The 26,898-nt window shown below is 34.4% G+C and overlaps 1 protein-coding gene across 1 annotated transcript in view; it reads left to right on the top strand.

Annotated features, from left to right (window-relative positions):
- Positions 1-26,898, top strand: part of LOC114941644 (discoidin domain-containing receptor 2) — a 75,309-nt gene that overhangs the window by 33,487 nt on the left and 14,924 nt on the right. Inside the window, exons 3-6 of the mRNA XM_029316685.2 lie at positions 1,527-1,661; positions 18,966-19,068; positions 21,352-21,583; positions 24,535-24,682. Coding sequence (XP_029172518.1) covers positions 1,571-1,661; positions 18,966-19,068; positions 21,352-21,583; positions 24,535-24,682 — 574 coding nt within the window. The 5' untranslated portion in view covers positions 1,527-1,570. The remainder of the gene's footprint in view (positions 1-1,526; positions 1,662-18,965; positions 19,069-21,351; positions 21,584-24,534; positions 24,683-26,898) is intronic.

The following is a 26,898-nucleotide window of genomic DNA, read 5'->3' as shown; positions in this document are numbered from 1 at the left end:
TTCCGCTTAAACATAATACGGAAAGGTCGACATGTGTATATAGATTTGGAATGATGCGGTAACTAACTAAAACATCATCTATATCATGTATGTTTGTGTGTTTGTGTGTGTATGTGTGTATTGCTTTTCCGATGTGGGCACTAGACCAAAAAAATCGAGATATTTATTATGGGTAAATTGCCAGTCGAGTTACCTCGCGAGAGATATTAAATCGCGTGACAGCGCAATGTCGCTTTCGAGCGAAAGCGATTAATTAATGTCGATTGATGTGAATTCCTTCCGCGTGGACATTTGCGATCTATAAAGTAAAAACGGAGTCACAACGCCGTGAAAGCTGCATAGAGTCTAACAAGTTTTTTTTTAGTTTTGAACCTTCTATTTGCGATCAATTACTCTTCACGTAACTAATTACTCTTCACCTAGTTTCAAGCAGGATATTGGTTTTCTTTTGCGATAGATTGGGACATCGCATTACAATACTCGCATGAGTTTTAAAGTCTATCTTTGCCGCTGCAATAACAATAAAAATAAAACAAAAGATTCCTTTTATCCTACATCTGATTTCGAATCGATGCGCGAAAATGATATCGAAATATTATAGTTACACATTATGCACATTCTTTAATATATATCTCTCTATATATATAAAAAATGTTTTATACATTTATTATAAAAAAGAGATAGACAAACAATTAAATTATGCAAACATTAGTCTGACGATTTTACACAAAATGATTAGGAGATTGTTAAAAAATATTACATTTTACAAAAAGCCTAGAGAATGCAATTTACTATTTTTGTGGTCTACTTCTCCTATTGTCATAAAAATTCCTATTTAAATTTTTATACAAATTGTTGCATAGTTGACATTTGTCTCGCTATCTGTCCTTCATATCCACACTTATACTCGCTCATTCCCAGAGCTGTGTTCTCTATCGCGAGAAACACGCGAGCGCGAGATTCAGCTAATTGAGCGGGGACTCGATTTCAAGCGGGTCTCTCTCTATGTTTTCTCTAGGCGACGCACGTACCACGGAAACCACCGAGGGCTGACTGGTCGTCCAGGATTGTGCCAAGAAAAAGGAATACATAGACGCGTGTAGTTTTACTCTTAAGTCGATTAAGTTCCTTTTTACTTGAGCCTCCACCTCAGGCGCGCGTTCCGGGGCAGAAAATATTTCGAGAGGCGGTTTTAAAATCTCCGAGGTGCTTCGCGTAGAGACGTGACCGAAGGGCGATCGAAGGTTTTATCCGACCTGAAAACAATGGCAGCAAATTGGAAGGCAAGGCAATATCACTGGACTTCCGAAGCACGTTCTCGTACGAGGAACCGAGTCCGTCTTTTCTGCTTTAAATATTGATTCCGGAGATTGGCGAGATCAAACTAGAATTCTCAAGGGTTTCCGCGGAATCTGTTTTGACTAGCGCTACCTTTTGCAACAACAAATATCAACTATGCACAACTGCTAAAATAAAAGAATGTGCGCGCGCTCTAATGTATAAATATTTTATAATTATGTTCGCAGCTATTCGTCGAGTGCTCTCATGAAGTCATCACTCAACGGAGAACATGAAGGCCGATTATTTATCGATAATCGCTAAATTATGTACGTTGCTGATGCTGTTTGGTCCAGTTACAAATGTACACTCACTCGATATACGTAAGTACAACATTTATAATAATAAAGCTTTGTGTAACATATATTTCAGTGATTGTCAAGTATGAAAAAAGTACAGATAAACAAAATTATTTCAAAATTGTGATAATTTAATATGTCTGGAGGAATATTTTTAAAAATAGAAAATATATAGATCAATTTCTCTCTTTGGATAAAAATTAATTTGCATAATCAAATATTATTCATAATTTTGCTCGGGTTATTTATATTCGTGTTTTAGTTGGCTCATTTTTTTCTTATAATTTAACAATTTGAAAAATATCGCAATAAGAATTAATTAAAAAAGCGTATAAATTACTACGAAAGATTGATAAAATATGCTTTGAGCTAAAATTAGCGCACAATTCTTGTGCAAAGTGACAGATAAATAACAAAGAGGGAAAGAAAGAGGGAAGAGAGAGAGAGAATCGCGTGTAGTCAGCTGCACGAAAAGTCAAACGACGTGTTTCCGAACGAATTCCGGATTGTTGCAGCTGCGGAAAGCCCATTCTGCAGAGAGGTGCTATCTTTACTTCGCCCTGGTACTGAGCCCGGCGGCTTTCTCCCTATCTTCTTAGCTCGCTCCTTCTCGGCTGTCAAATTTTTCATCGGGAGCAGGTGATTTCCGAGTTTTTATTTTCCTCCAGCCTGCACCGCGATGGGGGTGCTATCACTCTGAAGTAATGACTCGCTATTCTCCATCCGCCCGGGGGATCAATTATTTTGAATCTAATGCGACAGGATAAATTGCATCCCGCGAAAGGATCCTTCTACCGCCTCTCTCTCTCTCTCTCTCCTTCGATTCCTTTATCCCTACCACGGGTCACCGGCGAAAGAAGAGTAGCGATTTTGCGCTCAGACGAGCGCATCGCCCTTGGAAAACAGCCCTCTCAGCTACCTTCAACGATATAAGCCCTGCATCTCGAGAAATTGGTCAAAAAGTTAGCGCGTATCGATTTTATTATTATGTTTAGAAGGAATATAAATTGAAAAATTACATCACGCACTATGATACCATGTATCGTCTATTATATTTCGATCTGACGAAAATTTTATCGCGTTTTACCAAAAAATTATTATAAAATAGTGTTTCAATCTTTCGGTATATTTTTCACACATAATATTAATATTATAAAGAATATTAAAATATAGGTCTGTATTATGACATATTGTCAATTTTGCCATATTACTCATTGAAAAATTTATATTGTTTAACCTAAATTGTATTTTTATGCACTATATTAAATAATATGCTTTGAATAATATACAACTTATATATATATAAATCAATATGATACAATATTTATTAAAGTCAATTTATTCCATGAAAAAAAATTGCATTAAAAATGATTATTCATATATAGAATAAATGATAAAATAAAGACTAAATTAAAATAAGAAAATCAAAACCTCTATTTAAATAAAAATGTTTAAGAAAGCACAAACAGTCAAACAAATATCAAACGCGCTGAAAATATCGAAGAGAAGTTTAAATCGAAAACCTTTCCAAAGTATATATATCTGAAAATCTGTGAACGCGCTCCAGTGATTTTGATCAAAGATGATCGTTGATTTGTAATGATTTGTTGAGATATTTGAACGGAATGTTTTTTTTGTGGTGCGAAACTTGATCGAATTCGCAACGATATTCTTTCGTTCTCATCGATTATCGGCGTATAAAGCACTATGGTTTTTGAAAGAACGTTCAAGCCGCTTAAAAAGTTTCTGAGATTATTGATGTTTCCGCGAAGCTTGCAATAAAGGAGCCGTGTCTCCATCTCGCTTGGCTATAATACGATCTGCGATGATATATGTGCCTAAAATATAGCCTTTACAGTGCAACACACGAGTTTATACGAGAATACATTGCATTCGCACTTGAGCGTTAAAAACTCATTTCTTTTCTTTAGAATTCTTAACTATTTGAATAATTCATGTTTTTGCAAGCCATCGTACAATATTTAATAAATGTTTATTAATCGAATAAAATGCTAACTTTATAGAAATATGGAATCATATTAAATATGGAAAATGCATGTATACTTGTGCGTCATATACGTTACATACACGACTATGTCATATTTTGCAAAAGGTCAGCACCATTACTCTTACACCTTCCTTGTGGTAACGACTTCCTCGAGAGACAACTTAATGGACGAAAGGTCGTGGAAGCAGAGGAAACGACGAGGAACACCACCTAACGCGTGAAACGCTGTTGACACAAATGCTCTGTGACCACGATTTAAGGATGTTTTTCTCTCGGATCTATTAAAACAATTTTATTTAGCTTAAAGATGCACCCCATAATAATAATAGATGATCGATAAAAAATGTAAGAATTTATACGGAAATCATACACGCGATTCATGAGAAGTTGTAACATCATTATGAAGCTTTCTCCAAGCGTCGAGTTGACTGAAATAAAATCTCGAAAAAAACTTAGAAAAAATATTAAGAGGCGAATTGCAAGCGGATATAAGAAGGAAGGTTATTCAGGGTTGTAGAAGGATTGCAGGGCAAAGCAAGCGAGCGACCATTGTTACAAGCTTTTGCCGGTACCAGGTTCTGCTGGCGTTTCCCTCGTTATGGTAAATGGTCTGTCTACGTGGTTGGGCAAACAGTTACACAACGATAAGTGCTAGCGTCTCGAGACAGTTTCGAGGATCTCTGCTCTCTGTTCTTCTGTCCTTTGGACGGACGGTAGTTTCATGACTGTCATAGTGGAGATTCTCTCTAAAAGGTGTCCGGTGAACTCTTATATAGTGACTACTAAAGATGCACAAAGGCTTTCATTATCCGCGAGCAAATCATTTCATTCTGCATCATTGAAAGCGTGTATGTATATGGGTTACACATAGATGTACATACATGCGAGTTATTACTTTAGAGCCTCTCTTAGCATACTAAAGAAGAATATTAGATATAACAACATCTAAGATTATATTGTAAGATTAAATAAAATATGCAATGTGTGTTTTTAATGAGAGATTGTCATGTAGTAGAATATCTAATGCAATATTACGAAGCCTAAGTAACTCAGTAATAAGCAGTGTAAGTGAAAAGCTTCTGCATCTAATTCTGCATCCAACTCAGAAATTTTCGTCTGATATTCTTTTCTCTCATCCGCGATAGTAGATTCAATAATAAATTTAAATTGAGAACTAAAAAATGAAAAATTAAATATTATCAAAACATAAATCAAAGTGATGAAAAAATCGAAATGAAAGATGGTCTGATAGATTTAAATGAGACAATATAATACTTCATGTTATTAAGAATTTAGTCGCTATATTGAAAAAACTCGTGACATATTTTAAATATGCAAATCGCATTGATATACGCATGTATTATTTCAGCAAAGATATGAGCGAGTGCAATAAAACTTTCTAATGAAACTTTTCTTCAATTTTTAGCACGTTAAAATTTTTCTGTATAAATAATATATCTTTAATCAATCATAAATTTGCAAAATAATTTATCGAAAATATGCTCTGCATAATAAAGGATAAAAATAGTAGTCAGAAAAAATGTAAGACAAAAAATCCTCTTGCTTAATGATTTACACAATTTTCTTCTAAACTACTTTAGATTAGAGTTTTATCCGATTTAATACTTCAAGCGTGATCGTCTAAACTTCGTTCTAAAGTACTTCCGAAAAAAACCCTTTATTATTCCAGACGCCTATTTTCATGCACGAGAATCCGTTCGAGAGTGATCTATATATTTTCTTCGGCCGGGCCAGCTCTCATAAGTCGACCAAGGGTGTTTAACAACGTTATAACTTCAGTAACTAGGGCAAATTTGCCGGCAAGGGAGATTTCTACACGTCGTTCTACTTTCTCGCCGATAACAAATTAGCCAAGTTCAATATTTGACTTGGTAATGATTTCGGCATCGCTCGCATTACTTACATACATGACCTATCTATATAGACATTTAGCATTCGGTGACAATTTGTTTAACTTGCTGGAAAATCCATCATAATCAATATTATCAATACACAAGCGAAATCAATTAATTTTCCTCTAAAGATTCGTTGTGCGAAATATTTCATTTTATATGATATAATAAATTGTAAATCATAAAATTGTATTAGTATTATAGTAATTCAATTAGTATTAGTGTTGGTAAAATTTTTGGGGAGTTTTTGGTTAGTAAAGTTTAAAGTAGACAATTTTATTATAATATATATTGAAAATATAAACAACGAAGATAATTGAAATCTCTTTTAATGTCTAATATTAAATATTTTTTTTTTCAAAATTAAGCTAAAAAACTTTTCACTTTTTCTGTGATTAATTAATGAATGGTTCTTTGCAATATTTTATTTAATATAACTATTAACTTTTTATTATATAAACATAAACCAATAAATGCAATATTTCATAAATTAATACTACCCGTTTATATTATTAGCTTTTGTAATATTTGTATAACTGATTTTATTACCAGAAACAGAGTAATTGTATTTGTCCAGCAAGAACATTTATTTTTTATACATATATGATTTTATTATACAGATTAATTAAAAAACGATTTAACTGTCGCATAAAAAAAGATTCAGTAATTGAAGAAATGTTATTGATTAAGACGAGAGAAATTGATATTATAATTTTGCTCCTTCCGTGCTTTCTTTCAACTTCGATTAAAATCCAATTTTTCTTCATCCCCTATTATGTCATTGCCGATAAATTAAATTCGCTACATCTTGGCGATGATTTTGACGCTTCAAGTAAAACGCTTCTATTCTCTTTCTCACAGCTTTTCTTGCTTTCTCACGTCGCCCCGTTTAGCCCGATATCGCGTTCGACCTTTTTCCCATTTTCCACTAGACGATTCTTCCGCCTAGCTTTTCAATTTGAAATGCAGAAGAGCTTCAAGCATTCTCGGCTAAATCCGGAATCGTGTTGTCGTCGGTTAATTCTGGATTTTCTTATGCTATTTTTCGTGCGTAATATCGCTTCTCCATTATCCATTTTTCATGTTATTGTCAAAATGAGATCAACTATGTAAGAAAAGCTAAATGAGTATAGTAATCAGATTTTAAGCTTAAATATTATATATAATATTTAGTTCCTTATTTAAAAAATAAGTGATATTTTGATATAAGCGACGCAATAAAAATTATTTATTTATTAATGAAGTTTTGTAGTATCTGTGTTTAACACACTAAAAAATAATTTGATAAATTTTAATAGATAAAATTTATGATGTTAAATTTTTTCGATTAAATTGATTAATACAAGATATATTTTTATATTATATTAATAATAAATGTAAAATGTGAAATATATTCGTGTTATTCGTGCTCCATTTTGCAATAGAATTTACAATAACTACTAAAATCTAAATAATGTGTGATCAAGCTTATAAGCTTATAAGTTCATAAGCAAATATATCCTATGACATAATGAAATCGATGTAAAAATGTTCCTTTAGTTTCCGTTTGTCTGAACGAGTGTCCCCATTCTCTTTTCTCTCACCATCGCTTAGTTGAATAGACCATCTGTGAAGAAGCAACCTGGCTTTCCCCAGATTTGAAATGCAGAACAGTTTTTCTCAAGAATGAAAACCTACAGTGAGGTGGAAATGTCGTCTTGTCCAAGTCTAAGTCGCGTCGCCAGTTAATATCTTAAGATTTTATCTTTCCGGAAATAAAATAAAACTTGCCCAATGTGGCTCATTGTCTTCTTAGTCGGCATCTTTATTCGCAGTTATCTTGTGTCCAACTCCTTTTACTTCTAATAATAAGTTAACCTTTTCTCTCAAAGTTATATTGAAAAGAGAATCCGTAATGTCACATTTAAAATCCCAATCCGGATTTAAAACAAAAATTTTAGAATCTCAAAAATTCTGAAAGTTTCTTGAAGAGAATCTTGAAAATTTAGAATTTGAAAATTATTCAAATATAGAAATATATGTGGTTTCAAGAAAGATGAAAAACAATGAAGATAGATATCACAAATGTAATTCTAACATTGTCGAATTTGTAAGTTTATTAATATTTATTTATTTACACATTTCATAAGTTTTATTAATTTTTAAAGTGTTCTTTAAATTAATTATATAGCCAGTAATATATTTCAAACACATGTCATAATTTTTTAAATAAAAAAATAAATTATTCTTTAACTATAAAATTCTTATCCTTAGAAAACTAAGGCATAACAATTATAACATAACAATTTAATCTACTCCTTTTATTCTTGTTCTATTACTTATATTAGAGTCTTTATTTTATCTATCAATATAGAAATTTATATTTAAAATTTCTTATAATATTATTCGCATTTTAAGTCACTAAATGACGCAAATGAAAGAAATGTTAATTGAGTTTGAATATAAAAATTATTTATGAATTATTCTATCTTATTTGTTTTTATTAATCCAGAATATGATAAATTATGTAAAAGCTTCGGAGCGAAAATTTCTCGTGCAGTAAGATATAAGTTTAAAAAAATGTATATATTATGTTGAAACAAGTTATTATAAATTATTCTGTGGCAGAATACAAAATCGATTCTTTTCGCAGAGAAATATTTTATTTTTTCTGAGAAAAAGGGCATTCTTTATTAGCTAAAGATCAAGATTCGATTCTCATGTCTGTGTAGATGAATAAAAACATCATGCTTCTAGTTGCTTATTATCTTTTTAACTCATCTTCTTTCGTCGTTCAGTTTTTCTCATCTAATCTTTGTTCAATGCGCTCGACGACTCTTTCCTAAGCAAAGCAACTTGGAAAAAGGAATTCAAATGAACGACACGATGAAAGTCGAGTTACAGTGGCATGCTTGCAAATAAAAAAAAACAAGCAAAAGGGATGAACTCATGCTTTAAAACGAGGAGATTTGACCGAGTTCGTCTTTGAAATCTGTTGAAATATTAAACATCTTTTTACCTTTATATGAGAAAGCGAAAGAGAGAGAGAGAGAGAGAGGGAGGGAGAGAAAATGTGGGAGTGAGATAAATGTGTTCATTGTGTTAAGGTAACTCACGTTTTTCATGCATCAAAAAATACCGTTTGCATTATCTGACGAAAATACCTGTGATGGAAATTTCAAGCTGGCAAACTATGCTAGCAACCGAGGTTCATTTCCATTAAAAACACGGTAGAATAATGTAAAATAATAAAATAAGAGCACTCTTACAAAATTGCGGAAGTAAAACTCTCAATGGGTTCAAAAAGAAATTTTCCGTAATGCGGGAAATGTATTTACGTAATTTCTGCCGGAAACACGTTTCAACTTTTTATTAGCCAAAGATTTCGAAGCCAAACGTCGTCGAATGTAGATTCGATCGTCGCACTGAATTACCTCTTGAATACCAGACACGCGTAACATGCTCGAACGGAGCGGAGAGTTCGCCATAGCGAATTCTGATGTAAGTCAGAGCGCGCGGTGAAATGTTCGAGCAAACGGCAAAGTGCAACGAGAGTTTCACGGAATACGTTAGGAAAGCCAGTTCCATTTTTGTTGCGTTAGAAAAAGGCATTCGTCCTTTCTCTCTTGAGAAGCTCGAGAAGCTTCCTCTATCCAAAAACCATCGTTGAATATTCGACCTCGGAGCCGTGTGTATATAGGTACTTAATCCTCCGATTTTTATCTTCACGTGCGAGATAAGACGTGGAAATGCACGTGTCAGGGGGTCCATCGTCTCTTTAAAGTCGCCGTCACCTTCGTGCTTGCCTCCCTTTTCAATCTCGCATGTCCCGCGGTGCCGATTTTCTGAACACGCTTCGGAAAAAGGGTTTATACTATAAGGGACGGAATGTAAGAGCGTAAAAGGACGTCTAGGGCTAGGGGACGCGGATGAAAACGAAGGGGTGGCCGCTGAAAATCATCTTCCGGATAATCGTATTACCCCGCTGGCATTGTCTACGGCTAGCCAATTCGAAGTAATGAGACAGAGTCGGTTGAGAACAATCGGGCTTCCACGGGCTCGCAGACGCCGCGACGTGCCTTCCTATCTTACCCTCGGTAGCTTCCTTCCCTGGAAGCGTCATCCTTTCCATCCACATCCACCCTCTCGCGGTCGTCTTCCTCCTCCTCCTCCATTTTCTGATGGTTCCTCCGTTTGCGCTATCTTCGCCTCGCTCTTCTGGTTTATAAGGAACACGTCAATCCTACGACCCGTCGTGCACGTTAACTCTCATCCCATTCCTGGCCAACAATCGGGCTTTCGAGCCGCCCGACAGCGCGCATAAACGCCTCTACTTTCTCACTTTCCGGAATATTCATATTCCGTGCCATTCTTGTGCGCGAAACGTAAATAGCGCGCGCGAATATTGCGTCAACAATGCTATCTTTAAATGGAAAGATAAATCACATGTGAATATTTAATTAAATTTACATATGTATATTGTGGATTATAACATGTAGTCTCTCTTATCTTATTAAATAAATTAATTAATAATTGTAATTGATAAAAGTACATAATTTTTAATAACGCGCTCTCTTTGTCAAGTTTCTATGAGATTTAAAAACGATTTTACAGGGTTTTAATCTCACAATATCAGTATAGTAGATGGAAGAATATATCTCGTTTATGTTCCTTACTTTTTCGTGCCAATCGATCTTTCTTCGTTGGATTTTTCAATACTAGCTCGTAGAAGAGACGCGTCAATTCTGCGACCCATCATACACGTTAAGTCTTTTACAGAAGCACCTGAAGATAATTCTTATCTATATCCCATTTTCCTTTCCTTCTTCAATTTCTTCCTCTTTCTTATAACGCTTTCCACCACTGTCTACAAAAAGCTCGTTTTTCTCATTTTGAAACGTGTGTATTTGTCAAATATATATTGTTCTAAAGCTTTACGCGCGACGATGATGTCGGATGATGTCGAATTAATGCGCAAACATTTTGTTCACTTTACACTTTTCAGAACCGTTTCGAGCAAAAGTATTTATACGCCACGCACATTCGCCTCGCGCTGTTTTGTAATCAGCACGTTGAAACCTGTTAGTTCGCAAACTCTCCAACATTATTTTCCTCGCTACTGATTTCATCCGCTGCCGCTAATTAAAGTACACGATAGAAGGTCTGTCACTCTTCGATCGTGACTCTTTTAACGTTTCAAAATAAATTACGCGAGGGTCAGATTGTGACTTTATCGTTCTCGACCCTGGAGAAACCTAATAAAATGTGATGAGAAATGAAGAAACGTCAAAACATACACGCGCACAGATTTGTTGATAATTTAATGACATTTGAGCAGCATGAAGCAAAGAAAATATATTCCGAAGGACTAAGTAAAACTAGTAATAGGAGAAGACGTGTATGCAAATATCTTACGAATTAATTAATTAAATGCGAAACGAAAATGCTATAGAAGTGTTTGGTCAAATGTAATTATACGATTTGTAAATTTGCTCTTTTACTCAGCGCGCACACAAATCGAGGTTACCTTCTTCCAGACTTTATGTGCTCTAGCTAATAGAACTTTGCCATATAGATCGAAGAAATCTTCTCGAATCGTGTCGGCGATATGAATTTCCTCCCGTCTGAGATTTCGTTGTAAAAAATGTTTGCCGTTTCATTGTGCTATTATATCGGGGATTATTTTTCTTATCACGCACAAAGAGGGAAAGATGAAAAATACGGCATGCGTGCTTAAACAAAATCGCCAGCTTAGCTTGTAGTAAATTGGGAAGGATTTATTCTAACACTTCGTATAAAGCGATATACTAACGTTTGTTATCAATGAAGATCACATTTATAAATCTTGTTATATGTATAACTGCGCAGTTGTCTCTTCTGTGTATTATCTGCTAACACCACACATATACACACAAACATATATTACATAGCTCACGAATTTTATCTTGAAAAGTCATGCGGGTAGCTTCTTCTCATGTTAACTGTAACTCAGATTTGTGGTATAGCGTTTAAAAATTCGTAGCATCGCGCGCATACTTTTCAACACCGAGCCACGAAAGCTTTACAGCATTTTCCGAGAGCGAGCTATACGTCCATTTCGTAACTTTACGATTTATGATGTGCGGAACACGTAGCACGTAAATTCGCGCTCGTATTCCCCGTGTTCGAGCGATGCGATACGATGCGATGCGATACGATACGATACGATATGATACGATGGATACGGGCTCCGTCGACTGGAAACAGTGCGTGAGATTGGGAAACATCGAGTAGCAGAAAAGCTGATGTATGCGACAAAATATGCAAATTGTGTTATAACGCACGCGTGTGCACGTATATATCAACAGTTAAAAAATACCACTTGATTCAAAACGCAGTAAATGATATTTTTTATTCCCGAAAATATATTTTTAACTGGAATATCGTATATATGAACCACAAATTTTCCTAATTTTTGTGTATTTAGACAGTTCTTATTGAAAAGTAAATACGAGTAAAATGGAGCCATTAGTATCTTTTGAACTTCTAATTTGTTCAATTTTTTTTAAATTGTTTATAAAAATTTATACTCTTCTCTTCGGAGATCAAAAACATCGTATGCGAAGCATATCGATTTAATCTCGTCCTCCGGAGCTAGTTTTTTTGAAAATACGTAAATGACATTTGAAAATACGTGGCATCATCTGGTCGAAAGTGACTTATAATAGATAATCTACAGTGCAAATATTACCGAGTTATTTTTCATGAAAAAAAAACATGAAATTAAGTGCAAAAATAATTAATAATAGATCATCTGTTAATGTCATCCGTTTAAATTTAACTACTCAGCTGAAAATTGTTTTGAAAGTCGCGATATGGCGACTTCGCTTGGAATTCTATTGCAGTATTTCTCTGTAATACAGAAACGGGCATTTGGTATTTAAGTTTACGACGTTTTTCCGACTCGCTCGTTACAATAAACACACCATTACGGCGGACGCCTCAGAAGCTACTGTGGCACAGACTCCTGGCCTTAATATTCTGGCAAAGTGGCCGAGAACAATTTCACGACTAACGCCATGACATATTAAAATGCGCGTTACTGCTTCCTGGCAACTTGGAAGTCCAACAGAAAATTCGTTAGTCATTAAAAGTATGCATATCTTAAAAGACATTACAAATATTAAACTATTCTACATTTGCAAATAGTTTTTTTTTTCATAAAAAGACCTTTAATGTATCTTTCATAATTATATATTAAGCATATATTGTTATAAGTATTTTTTAAAACTCTAATCAACTTATTATTTTATATTATCCATGATTATTTATATTCGCTTTATTGCATCTCTCACGCATTTTACAACTCGATTACAATTATTCACCGCGCTGGCATCACCGACTTCTGAATCGCGCGCGTACGTAAATGCAATAATAATCCAACGCAAAAATAAACAAAAACGGTAGAATGTAATAAAGGTAAATTCCACAAAATTGCAGCGACCACGTTGCTCGTGCGTGTGTAACGGGATACATGTGATATTTCATACGTGAAAAACGTAGAGAGAGCCACATATCTACGCGGTATAATAAAAATCCTGACGAACCGGATGCTTACATATCCGCGAGCTGTACGAATATACGTCGCGCCCGGTCCCATCCTATTCATCGATATCACCCGAGTATCGGCAGTTGATATAAGAAATTCACGTTCGGCTAGACACATCCATTTACGAGATAAAATATAGCCCAGTGGCGTGATGGTTTTCCCGAATAGCGTGGTCCCGCGACATCTCGGTGCGGTGAGAGCCCCTTCGATCGGTGTGCGTGTAACACGTAAAACGCGGAGATGTGAACGTATTATTATATATATATATATATATATATATATATATATATATATTTACATATATATATATATATATATATATCCACGTGTATATGCGTTCCCGTTTTCTTCGAAAACTCGGGGCCGATCCCTCCAGCAGTGCCACGCAGTACCTGTCTTCTCGTCGAATTGCCGGTATAGCAGCAAGAGGGTAGGAACTCGCCTGGAAAACGGAAATGTGTCTCTCGTGCTAACGTCGTCGCGAACACACTCGCAGATGACGATCCTAACGTATATCCTACGGCACGTAAATCCGAGCCTTGCCACGACCCGAGGGCTGTTGCGAAGTTCCATCGTGCATTTCTGATGGCTATCATTTGGTATTGTAATCCCGGACGCCAGCAGGGGACGAGGACGTGTATACGCGGATGATAATGGACAAATGATCGTCCAACCCATCGACGGGCATCGCTAACGCGATTTTCGAATTGCACCTTGGACTACTCGATAACGATCCGACGAAGCTGATTAGCAATTATCTTGTAATAATCCAGAATTTCCTATGCAAATAGAATGGTGACGTTACATCGAGCGTAACCATTCTACCTTCGTTAACGATGTTTATCCAAAGCATTTATGAAACAACGCAATACAATGTTTTTCTTTTCTTTTCTTTTCTCTATTTTTATTTTTTATTTTTATTTTTATTTTTAAGAAACTCGTTGGCGCAAATCTTCGCTTTTCAACGCGTCGATCTCTGATAATTCGCCTGCCTTCAGCCTTCGTCGCTATATAAGCAGGAATCGATAACTACTAAAAATGGAAGACGGGTCAAGTGCGGTTCGGAAAAGCATGGCCATGCTATCGGCAAAGGATCAACTAGCCCTGCAGTTCCCTTCGTGCTTAGTTCGCAGGATTATAGACGGGACACCTGACGTACTCCCATCGGTTCGAACGAATCGAGAACCAGATAGAAACAAACAAGAAAAGATAGAGGGTGGAAAGAGATCGAGAGATAGAGAGGGAAAAAAGGAAGATTTCGCTTCTGCCAGCATAGTCGAGTCGAACAGGTAACATCAACTCCCTCAATCCGGAATTCTTATTTCAAACGGAACAAACAGGAGGAATTGTCGTGCAAAAACGAGACCCGTCGGTCACCGTACGCTGCTCATCCGTGCGGACAAACGTACCGGAAGAACGGAGAAAGCCGATTGCGCAGAGAGCATCGCGACAGAAAAGTTTTCAAGCCGGATTTTCATTCGTAATAACAGGGAGCGAAGTGGACCAAGAGAACACCTCTTGCAGCTTTAGCATATTCGTGCGAAACGTTAACACACGAGCGCACACGCGGGATTAACTTGACAATAGCATTTATGACGTAAAATGACAACTCATTCAAATCCTAATATTCGAGAAGATTATAGTTTTTCTTGACAATTTTCCTGTACAAACGGACGATAAGATTTTTTCCTATATTATTGTAAACGGGAATTACTCTTATATGTCCAGGGAGAAATAAAGAAGGAAATAAAAATACCAAAATGTTGTAAAAATTCGTAAGGTTACAAATATATATAAACGCGTTGCAGTCACTTAGTAATTATTTTTTTAAGTTACTTTCTTGGTTTTTAAATGTTGACCATCAGAGAATTGATGATTGATAAATCATAATTCCGATGATAACTTTAACATTTAACGCGATTGAAAATGGTACCAAATAAAATTCATCTTCGCCACTGTATGCTTTATCATTTTAATCGAGATGAAACAGCTGCAACAACGAAAAGATTGATTTGTGAAACATGCGGAGAGAATATTGTATCCGTTGCTGTTTGTGCGAAATGATATAAAACATCTAAAAATAATGATTGCAACGTTAACAATGAAAATAAACTTTATCTGGTTCCATTTTCAATCGCGTTAAATGTGAAGTTATATTACGATTTATCAGCCATCAATTCTGACATTTAAAAACAAGGGAGCAATTTAAAAAAAAATAATCGCTATAAGTGACTGCAACGCGCCATGTATGAAAAAATATTTGCAAACACTTAATAATAAGAGAATGCGCGCTTAAAGGAAACTTGTACGTTACAACAATTTGCATTGCCTAATCATGCGGAGCTAACGTTGCGGGACTATGGAGGTGCCAAGGCGCGCATCCGCCGGTTCTGAAGGCGTCTTCGTGTGGCGCTGACTGTGGCCGAGGTGTCCGGATTTCCGGCTGTCGTGTCCTCGGGTTCGCCAAATTGCACGCCACCTGGCAAGACGAATAGTTCGACGTGGAATGCGTCGCAATGAATCCACGAAACGCCTCGTATATACCACCGTAGACCCAGCGTCAGAATTCTCCTATCCGGACAATGGTACGAGAGCTGTTACTTACCTCGGCGCTGCAGTCAAGAGAGACACACAGGCATTCCGACAAGTACAGCTTGAATTATAGAAAACAGAACGCGTTTCTCTGAAAGCTTATATAGCTCGAAAATATAAGCAGTTTACAACAGACGAAACTCGGCTGGCGGATGGAACTTTCGCTTTTTCAAGCATCAAGTTTATGCTGCGAGTATCAAATTATAGAGACTATAATCAATATTCTAGATATTTTAAACATGATACGATACACGAGAATTATGTTTCAATACTGAACTTAATTCTATTAACAACTTTTTTAGATTGTAATTTGATTTTTGATTCTGCTGATCGTAGAAGTGTTTTACGACTCTCGTACCTCATTTGTCTTTGTCAACTTTTTTGTTCGCGAAATTGTCATCCTCTTTCCATACTTATTCTGTTACATAGTATACGCGTGAATATGATATGGACGATAGATGGAAGCAACGAAGTATCGCCCCTCTTGGGATTTGCGTTATTTCATGTCGTTTGCGAGACTAGCGTGCCGGCTTCTCCTATTTTCGATTGAACGTTTGACATGTGTTTCTTTTCTCTTATCCGCTTTATTTGTGGATTGGAACAAAGCGCGAGGCGGAAGAATATTTGCGTAAACTGGTGAGAAAGATGGAGCGCGAGAATTCTATGAATACGTTTCCACGTTCAAATGCCCATGCGATTTCCAGGTGTCTCGCAGATGTAGGGTATCCAAGGGAGGTTTACAAAAAGTCCCTCGTTGGTATCGTAACACGACAATCCAAGCTCGGAAACTTAGTGCAAACTTATACTAAATTTCTTTGTGTTATGATATATAGCATATATATCTTCTCTAAATATTTCACAATTCTTTTATGCAAAAATTTTATAATAAAAAAATCTACTAACGTTGATCTGCTCTGTATACTATATATATATATATATATATATATATATATATATAAAATATGATCAATAAAAAATATAACAAAACAATTAAAATACATAAATGATGTGCGCGTATGATACAAAGTACGAAAAAACCAAATGCAGATAAAAATCGTACACAACGAAATTGACTATATTAAAATGCTTTTGCAGTGGCTTCACAAACTAGCCGATTAAACTGTTGAAAAAACCATTTTCACAGCGATTCTTTGTCATTCTCGGCAATATTTTCGTTTTTCTAACAGCGCAAAGCTTTCTCTTTCGAATTTTCGAGATTTATGAACTTTTTAGTGGCTTTCGTTGTAACGACGTCCAATAGATTTTGATAGACGTATTGTAACCTCACGTGGGGCTCTACTTTCGAAAACGAGCTAACGTCGATAACGACAATCACAATGTTTATTACCCGAGTGCCCGACTTTATTTCCGCGAGAAGAAATTTTCCTCTCTCCCGTCCGACTTATCTCGATCGTTTACTTCACGTGTGATTTCTCTAAGAGGGTTGCCGAACCAACATAAACCGCGGAGCTGACAGGCATGCGAAAAGATTTAATCGACCATACGCCTGCTCACGTTCAATTGTACGCTGCCTGAGATCAATAAAAACAGGTATCGTACGCGAACGATTCTTCCTGCTCGCTGATTTGAGAACCGAAAGATACGTTTCTCTCTGCGCGCGAACGTGTTTTTCCCCTTGTGCTTCTCTCAAATCACTATCTATTCCGCATAGACGATGCCATAAATCCAAAGATAAATCGTGACTTTAACGTTTCCAAACATACATCGCACAGAAACATGATAAACGTAATTATTGTCATCGATATATAACAATGAAATGAGACCTGTAATCTTTCGTCTTCTCGAAAACGACGAGATTTTCGGAGAAAAATCTCAAATCAGCCGCAAATTCTTTTCTTCATCCGTAAACTCGATTTTTTCTTAATTGCAAATAAAATCGCGGAATAACGGATCGTCGATCAGTTCGATCTCCCAGAGCAAATTTATTCAGGGCGATTGATCTCTCTCGCGCGCGCGCGACGGTATTAAAGTTTTCCTACCGCGGACGCGGAGCTTCATTCGCACCGCAGCTTTTTGTTGCCTAACGAAAACTTTAATGGAAAGATTACAACCGAATGACAGTAAACGTAACGCGAATTGAAACGTTGAATGAGATCGCTGGAAGACTAATAAGTATAGTGATTGGATAATATCCCGACGGCGATGCGCCTCGAGGCTTCGAGCCATTTGCCACTTATCCCAACTTCGCGAACGACGATTGCTAGAACGACAATGTCGTAATTGCTGTTTACGTTCGTGATTCCCGCGAATGCACTTTAACTTTAAAGAGTGCTCCCTGCTGGGCATAATAGTGCGCAATATCACGCGCCGCTGTTACTTTTAATCGATTGTCTTTAAAGGAGCTTCGGACAATGCATCGTCACTTTTATGAAACATTAGGAAAGTCTTGAAAGATGCATCTGCATTCGTAAGAAAACGGTTTAATTGACTTGTTTATAACATTCTTCTTTAATGGAAATTTAATTTTTGTACGAGTGAGCAATAATTTTCAGTTATTAAAACCAATTTTAAAATCCTTTGTACAAGATTTAATTCATTTAGCAAAATTAAATCGTTACAAGTAGTAAAAAATCGCGTAATATTACTCTAAAAACAGGCGTGTACTTTTTAAACATTTTATGCGTGTAATTATGTAGTAGCATGTCACACATTTTTTACCGAGATTTTTTTATAATTATTTCTTTATTTTTTATTATTTAAAATTTTATATAGTTCTTATAATTATTAAAAGAAAATTTATCTTCAAATATTTATAATTTGTTAAATGCTGTGTTAACAATTCTCATATGTTATATAAAAAAAAACTTATAATGCGTTTAGAATAGGTTCATGAATTATTTTGAGTTAATGTGTAAATTTTTCGTGTGTTATACTCCCAAAACATTCGCTTGTTTAGCACATATTTGTATTAAAATTGATATGTAATTTTATTTTTACATAGTTCTACTAAGTGTGTTATAAAATAAAGTGTTTTCAAATTACACACGATAATGTGTTGCTGCAAGTATAAAACATTGCATTTGAAACACATTTATGCAATTATACGTGAAAAATATGTATAACACATACATATGTGTTAAAATGTTTGATGTACTTTATTACACACTTGTTTTTAGAGTGATGTAAACACGTAATCACGTAAAACAAGAATCTAGAATGTATAATAAAGATAATCTACGACATCAAATGAAGCATCTATATTAAATTAAAACGTCATTACGTTTCAGGATCATGCAACCAGTCCCTGGGGATGGAGTCGGGTGATATACCGGATTCAGCTATCACCGCGTCCTCGTCGTACGTACCGAACGTCGGGCCGCGAAATGGCCGGTGAGCATATTACTTTTATGACATATCCCCCTTTTTCAATGTTAAAAGATACGCTACTAACGTATTTTTAATGCATTCGGGAAAAGGACTTCGTCCATCATCGATTTAAACGCACCGACATCATCCACGAGTGCGCCATGCATCATTTTTTCGTTCCTTTCTCCCCATATCTCTATCCCTCTATATTTTACACAACTATCGCGTTTTGTTTGTAATTCAACGATTCCATTCATCTATCCATCCATCTATTTGTTGTTGCGAAAGTTTGCTTTTCCCGAGCGATAGCGCGGATATTGATTCAACGACTCACTGGGAATTTAACTTATTCAAACCTAATTTCCTCCGAGTTACATGCCTAATGCGCCTGCGACTATCAAACGCGCAATCCGGTTAAGAAAAGCACCAATCGAGTTTTGTGAAGATACAGAAGAGGAGCGTATAACATTTCTGCGAAACAGAAATCTATATTGCCGTTTAAACGATACTTTTCGACCTCATTTTATGAATAAAATTTCACATCAGAACTGAAAAGTATATACATATATATTTTCACGTATAAACATATAATACATTATATTTATTTAATCGACTCGTTTCATTTGATATGAAAATACGGGCAAAATAAGGGATGTGGAAAAATGGAGCTTTTTATTTACTGCACATAATAAATGTTTCATGCCGTTTCACAGTCGATTGATTCTTCATTGGAGCAGAATGTACAATTTTATTATTACAAAAAGCACAAGTTAAACACAGATGATGTCTAATGAAGCGAAATATATGCAATATGTAAATTGAGAAGCGGATCGTTGTGCCATATTATTACATCCTAGCAGCAGATAATTAAAGCGCAGTAGTAAAGACGATCATTGATCAGACGTCAGGCTAGCCTGATAAATGAGTATTGCTCGAAGGTTTGAATACTTCAAATTATCGGTCCGAAGGAAGAAGCTCATATATATAAGGATGCACATAAAGAACTTGACCAAAAAAAGCAACTTGTATATACTCTTTGTGTATTGTTAGTGAATAGAGAAAGAAAACTAGAGACGGGGATAGATTTAATACAATAAGATTGTATGCTATAGATGCGATGTTTATTCATTGTTCGCGGCCAAAGTTTTGCAACATTGAATCTTTGAATATAAGCTTTAGCTGAGCGAAAAATAACTCAATATTCTACATAATGGCACAGGAAGATACCACGTTCTCTTCTCGTTTGCAGCTTTATAATATTAATAGCAAGCTCTTTGTTCATACTTAGTTGGCACTCTTCACACGTACAAAGTTTCCGTAAGAGCGCCATTTACTTAATAATATGAAATTTCTATCAACTGCGAGTACACAAAATTTCTTCGTAATGGAAATTCTTTTATATACCAAAGGCTGTGTTACGTGAAAATTGTAAAATCGGCAAATACGAATTAATGTGGCACAAACGCCATCCAGAAATCAATCGTCAGTGAAAGACGGCAGGAAAAAGCGAAAATTTTCTCCATCTACGGTGAAGTTAACTTTGTTATTAAGTACGGGACGCCACTTGGCTAGAAGTGGTTGGAGGTGGCAAACTTTTATTGGCGCCGTTTAACACAAATGTAAATAATTGACGGAGGAAGAGAAAACGTGAGCGAAACGGAATGAAAGAATAGGAGCGCGAGTGGATCACGAATTCACTGTTTAAGTATACTTTTCAGAAGATGGAAGTTTCTGAAAACCTGAAAAAGCGGCCTCGCGAATTGTTCTTTTTAATTAAAACGATAGCAATAACGAAATTGCATGATATAATTGAGCGAAATAAGTAGACCTTTTATTCTCGGAAATATGAACGATAAAATGATTATTTTGCGGATAAAAAATAATAATTTTATTCTCGAAATAAAAAAGCCCAACAATCTTCTTATGTTTATAGTCTATCATTTATAAACTACCATACATACCATACATATAAATATAATATAATCTCGTGCAATTTCTTAATCGTAAAAATTAGCACGCACAATTTACGGAAATAGTTCTCGTAATTTATTATTTTCTTCTCTTTTCCATTTATATTTTTTCTATTTATAAATTCTAGTTATTCTATTTCTTGTATTTCTAGTTATAAATTTTTAAATAAAATTTAAAAAATATTACATATGTATATACTTTTTGTATATTGCAGTATAATGATATGAATTTATTATGGGAAATATCCAATTATTGTAAAAATGTCCTTTTAAAATTATGTAATAGACATTAGCAGTTTGGGAAGGAATATCTCTAGCACAACTAATATTTAAACAGGCTCCGGAAGGAAACCGCCGGCGGTGCTTGGTGTCCAAAAAGCCAAATAGAGAAAGGGGTACACGAATGGCTTCAAGTCGATCTACAGAATGCTCATGTCGTTACTGGTGTGCAGACACAGGGCCGTTACGATCATGGTCGCGGTCAGGAGTATGTTGAGGGTTATACCCTGGAATATCGACGTCCTGGCTTCGCTCAGTGGCGCCGATATAAGCGCTGGGACAACATAGAGGTAAGGCAAGACTGGCACATCTGTTAATGGTCTTTATAAGGAATAAGTTGAGCCCAATTTGCCGAGCTTATCGTCTCTACCGTTGGCGTTTCTTGGTTAATTAACTGGCATTGAGAACAAAGTCGAGATTACTATGTTTTGCTTCAGAAATCAACGTATGATTAAATTAATATAAAAAAACGGTCTGGTAATTTAATATCATTTATGATAATTTTTTAATTATTATATTTTTTTAGTAGTTTTTATAAATTATTTTATTTAGCAATAATTGTGATATGATTAAGGTATATACGTTAATCTCACATATAAATTAGGATATGCGTAATATATGTAAAGTATGTTTTGAATAGCATACCACAGGGAAGAGAACGATTGCAGAATTTAATTACAACAAGCATTCAATTGTAGAAGTGTCGTGCACCGGTTATTTGGAGTTTACACCGTGTCTCAATTGGAACAAACTCAAACAAACATACGTAAACGATACGCGTAGAACAAAACTACAAAATCGATCGGAAACGCGCTCACGTGCTCTTGTGTCAAATTGGAATTTTATTCCAATTGAAATACAGGAAACTTCGAGTTGCACGAAGTCGCTTGTTCGTAAAGTCATAGTTAGAACTCTACTTGGCACTCGCTTAACGATGCTTAATTGATGAAACTTTTCCTATGCCAATTAATTATCCGTAAGAAAATTTTATCCGAGCTCTTTGCAGGACGGATATAAGAGGGAATAAACGGTTAGAAAAATTACGCGTAAAAATGATAATTAATTTTTTCTTATATTAAAATATTAAATATTATATCGCTATAAATATTAGATGGAATAATTATATATACATATACATCAGATGTTCTGTAAAAAATTCAAGAATAGTTTAATTTTCATAATTTATGTATCCTGAAATTTTATCAAAATGCTTGCCAAAATATAATTAATAATTTAATTAATATAGAATTTTTAAATTTATATTATATAACAAAAAGATTATAGCATTTATAAATTATTTCTCTCAAACAAGTTTGAATAAAATATTTTTCTACAGTAATATCACAAAATTCGTTTGTTTTACGATCAATCGGATCACTATATTCCTCTCTTCGAGTTCGATTTTGTGAAGTCTCCCTTCACTCGCAGGATCCAGCTGAGAAACAGAGAAGTGAGAAACGACAATCGATAAGCGATCTACTCCTGTGCTGAAATTGCACGTAACGTCTTCGTACCGTAACGTATGGTTAAGCGTCACTAAAAGTGCAACTTCCCCTTTTCGAGAGCTAGACATTTCCAGTCCTGCCTTTTCCCATCTCTGCGCGAGCTCTTCTTCTTTCTCAAATATCACGTTCAAGATTGAATCACGCATCGCTACCTTCGACATTGCGCGTTTCTATTGTGGAATTATTTCTATCATGCTCTGTTTGTCGTGATCAGTGTTTAACTCTTATGTAAATACGCTATTAAGTATTCCTTTGTATGCAACCATTTTTAGGACTATAAATATAATTGTATGATATAATAATAAACGATGATATAAATGATAATAATTTTATACTGTTTAAGTTAATAGCAGATGTAAAATAAAGTAATATTTGTATTTTCATATATTTCGAGATAAATACTTTATATTGTGTAACATTTATATCATTATATAAAACAGTAGTTAATAATTTACTGCTATTGATGCATAATATGATCGCGAAATGTAGAATAAAGTTAATTTAATGACATGATCGTTGCATTATATATATATATATATATATATATATATATATATATATATATATATATGCACTAAATAAACTCTTAAATAAATATCCACATGATGTGATAATGAAACTGGAGTGAGAACAGATAAAATATATAGTATCACAAATAATTGTGATTGAAATTTAGAGCGTTCTTGGAGCGAAAATAAAAAATTTGTCAATAACAACCAGGATTATAAAAAATGTTTCTAATTCTATCAAAAATATTAAATTTACGCAAAAAAGCATTACTGATGTACAAATATGAAAAAATAATTAAAAAACATCGAAATAATTATCATACATATGAGTATATAAAAATTAAACATCTATATACATATATATATTATTCGAAGATATAAAAATTAAGCACGGTCGTTTCTATGTTTAGTGCCAAAAATTATCAGCATGTTGGCATTTCTTGGAACCCCCTACGATAGAAAAAAATAATTTGTTCAAAAATAATCTCCAGAAGAGTTCCGTTTAACAAGATATTTACATATATGCGCACATAAATCCATACAAAAACTCATTGTGGCCATTTTGACATCTAGTTCCAAAAATTATACAAGTATAGCGATATGTCTTGGGACCTCTTACAATAGAAAAAAAATTATTCATCCAGAAACAAGATTCGGAAAAATTTTTTTATCATGATATTTCTGCACATACGCCTCGTATTTTTTGGCACCAATTACAGGGACGACTGTGTTAAATGTTAAACAAGTATTCAAGCGTCTGGAAAATTCATATTTAGCGCGACATGTTAAATACATTATTGTTGAGATAAACGTACTCTAAATGTCATCGACATCAAATTTGATATTTTTGTCCAGGAAATCTAACAGTGCTAATATACGTTTAGATGTTCGAATTCGCCAGCATAAACTATATTAACCGACTCCAAAAGTGAAATGTCAAGTATCAAAATGTTCAGATGTCAATGAGTGTTACACGTCCATTACTATTTAATCATATCAACAGAGTTTTCGGGTTTTCGCGATATAACAATCACGCCATCAAATTCGCAACTGTTTAAAAAAGAACCAACCTTCTCATCAACATTGAATAAAAAATTCTCCTCATTTCACAAAGTGACAGTATTGTCAGTCAAAAATAAATTCTCGCGTCAACTAAAGCGTGAAAAGTCGCTAATTTTATTTCTTCGCATTTCCTATTTTATTAATATATATTGCACGTATTTGCAGGTCTTAACCGGCAACAGTGACACCTCCACCATCGTATCGCATAATCTAGTTCCACCTATCTTTGCCAGCCAAATCCGGATCTTACCACATTCCGAGCATAGACGTACAGTTTGCCTTCGCATCGAGCTCAAAGGATGCCGGGACACGAGTAAGTATTTTATATATGCATGAGAAAGGGATCCAATTCACCGAATTATCAGTCTCTCTCCAATTTTCAAAATCAATTTTTCCGAGAAGCAAAGCACAAAAAAAATCTGTTCTATTTCTTCTACTTTCTAAACTTATATTGCGAAGAGTCATCTTCTTTCTATTAATAATGTAATTTCGAACGTCTATATCTTCAGATAAAATGATGTTAAATGTGATTAATAAATATGTTTGATATCATATTAGAATGAGAGCAGTATAATTGTAACGATGAGACTAGCACGATAATGACAATTGCCGATAACATTATATTCATCGAAAACATTTTTATGCGGATAAGCAAATGTTTCCATTAGCCATCACACTCCGTCAGATAAATTTTTGCACGCGAAATAATTGCTATGCATAGCGAACTCATTTGGATATTGCATAACCAAATTATCATTAAAAATTACATAACTGAGGTAATTCACGTCGGATATTATTAGCATGTGGATATTAAAATCGTTTCTGTGTTACTAATAAATTAATAAGCACAACAAATAATACAAAAACAACATTAATCTGCAAATATGATTCTCGTTTGAACGTAAGCATTATGGTGCATTACATGTTTTAACAAGGTATTAAATCAATTATTCACAAGTATCGAAGTGTCTTATTATCATTTTTTCATGGAGTTGATTAATTATTTCGTATCGATTATTGAATGATTATTGAGTGTTTGAAATTGTGGATATTTAAGATATTGGAACCATATATGCAATTGTGTTGTACACGAAAATGACGCAGCGTTGTTCAAATGAATATCTGTGACGCTTAATTTTCAAATTGCAATTTCATTCAATTTGCCGAGAAATGCCGTTAAGATGGCTACGAAAAGGCAGGGTGCCGCTGCCTCTAACTACAGTGCTAGATCTCATTAACGTTCGTAATAGCATTATACGGACAAACTCATTGTTAGATCGGCTTGGTACATTTGTTTTCGACCCAGTTCCTTCAACACTTAATGTCTCTTATAGAATCAATGCGACGTTAACACTCGTATGGTGAATGAACACGTTACGTAGACAATAAGAAGTTTCCAAACAGAGACAAAATCCCCTAACTTCTTTCGGGTTTTTCCCGAGCGCCGAACTTTAAATAAAATCTTCTTTAAAAAACCAATAATAAAACTGAGTGAATAGAAGAAAAATAAAGAGAAAAAGAAAGAGAGTTTATATAAAATAAAATAACCACATTATTTCTATTTTTTAATAATAATTTACACATTATAATAATAATAAACCCTATCAATTGTATTTATCAATCAAATAATTTTTTATTTAATTCCTATATCGAGAAAATATATGTAAAATTTAAAAAAAAATACTGAAAAGTGTCTTCTAACTTTTGCGAATATTTTTCTCGTCTGAAAATTTTCTAATTTTGTCAATTTTTATTTTAGACTTGTAGCATTTCTAAATAACATTGGAACATATATTAACATTTTAATTTATTTTCTCTCCTTTAGCTTTGATCTAACAAAGTAACGAATGTTAAGTATTCGTGACGCATACGACATTCATTCCCATAATTTATATACAGGTGCGTGTGTTATGTATAACAAACATGCTGCGCGCTACCACAATGTTATTTACATAAATTTGCATACAGTTTCTTTTCTCGTTCGTGTTACTTTACCTGGCTCCTAAAAAAATTCAAGACATCATTTCATATAAAATCTAGAAAGCTACGTGTACGCAAAACTTTCATGAAAGCAACACATAAACTAATAAACATTCTTTGGCAGAGTTATAATATCAAATAATTTATAAATAAAAATTTGTCTTTGTACATTTATAAATGAGATCTCAGATTTCAAATAGTACATGTACAATGTATTCGTAATATTTATTTATTCAATTATCAGTGTTTATAAGTACATATTTTTTATTTTGTACATTTTCATATTATTCTAGAATGATGATGTAACACAAAGAAAACCTCTTTAAAAAATTTTCATTATCTGCTAACAGCAAAAATATTTCTTTTCAAGTAAAAAACTAAGTATTGTCGGAATATGTGTTTTTACGTCAAGAAAAGAAACAGTGCAAATCCAAGCGGTAATATTATACAAAGCAAAAAAATGGAAAACGCATAAAAAACCATTAACCATAAAGAGCTTTATTTCTTTATTCTGTAAAGCATAAACAGTTATTTCCATTTTCAAAAAAA

The sequence above is a fragment of the Nylanderia fulva genome, unplaced genomic scaffold (genome assembly GCF_048542155.1).
Source record: "Nylanderia fulva isolate GAGA-0341 unplaced genomic scaffold, ASM4854215v1 Scaffold5, whole genome shotgun sequence".
NCBI classification, from domain to species: domain Eukaryota; kingdom Metazoa; phylum Arthropoda; class Insecta; order Hymenoptera; family Formicidae; genus Nylanderia; species Nylanderia fulva.
Note: the sequence above shows the minus strand (reverse complement) of the source record. Positions and strands in the feature narration are given on the sequence as shown.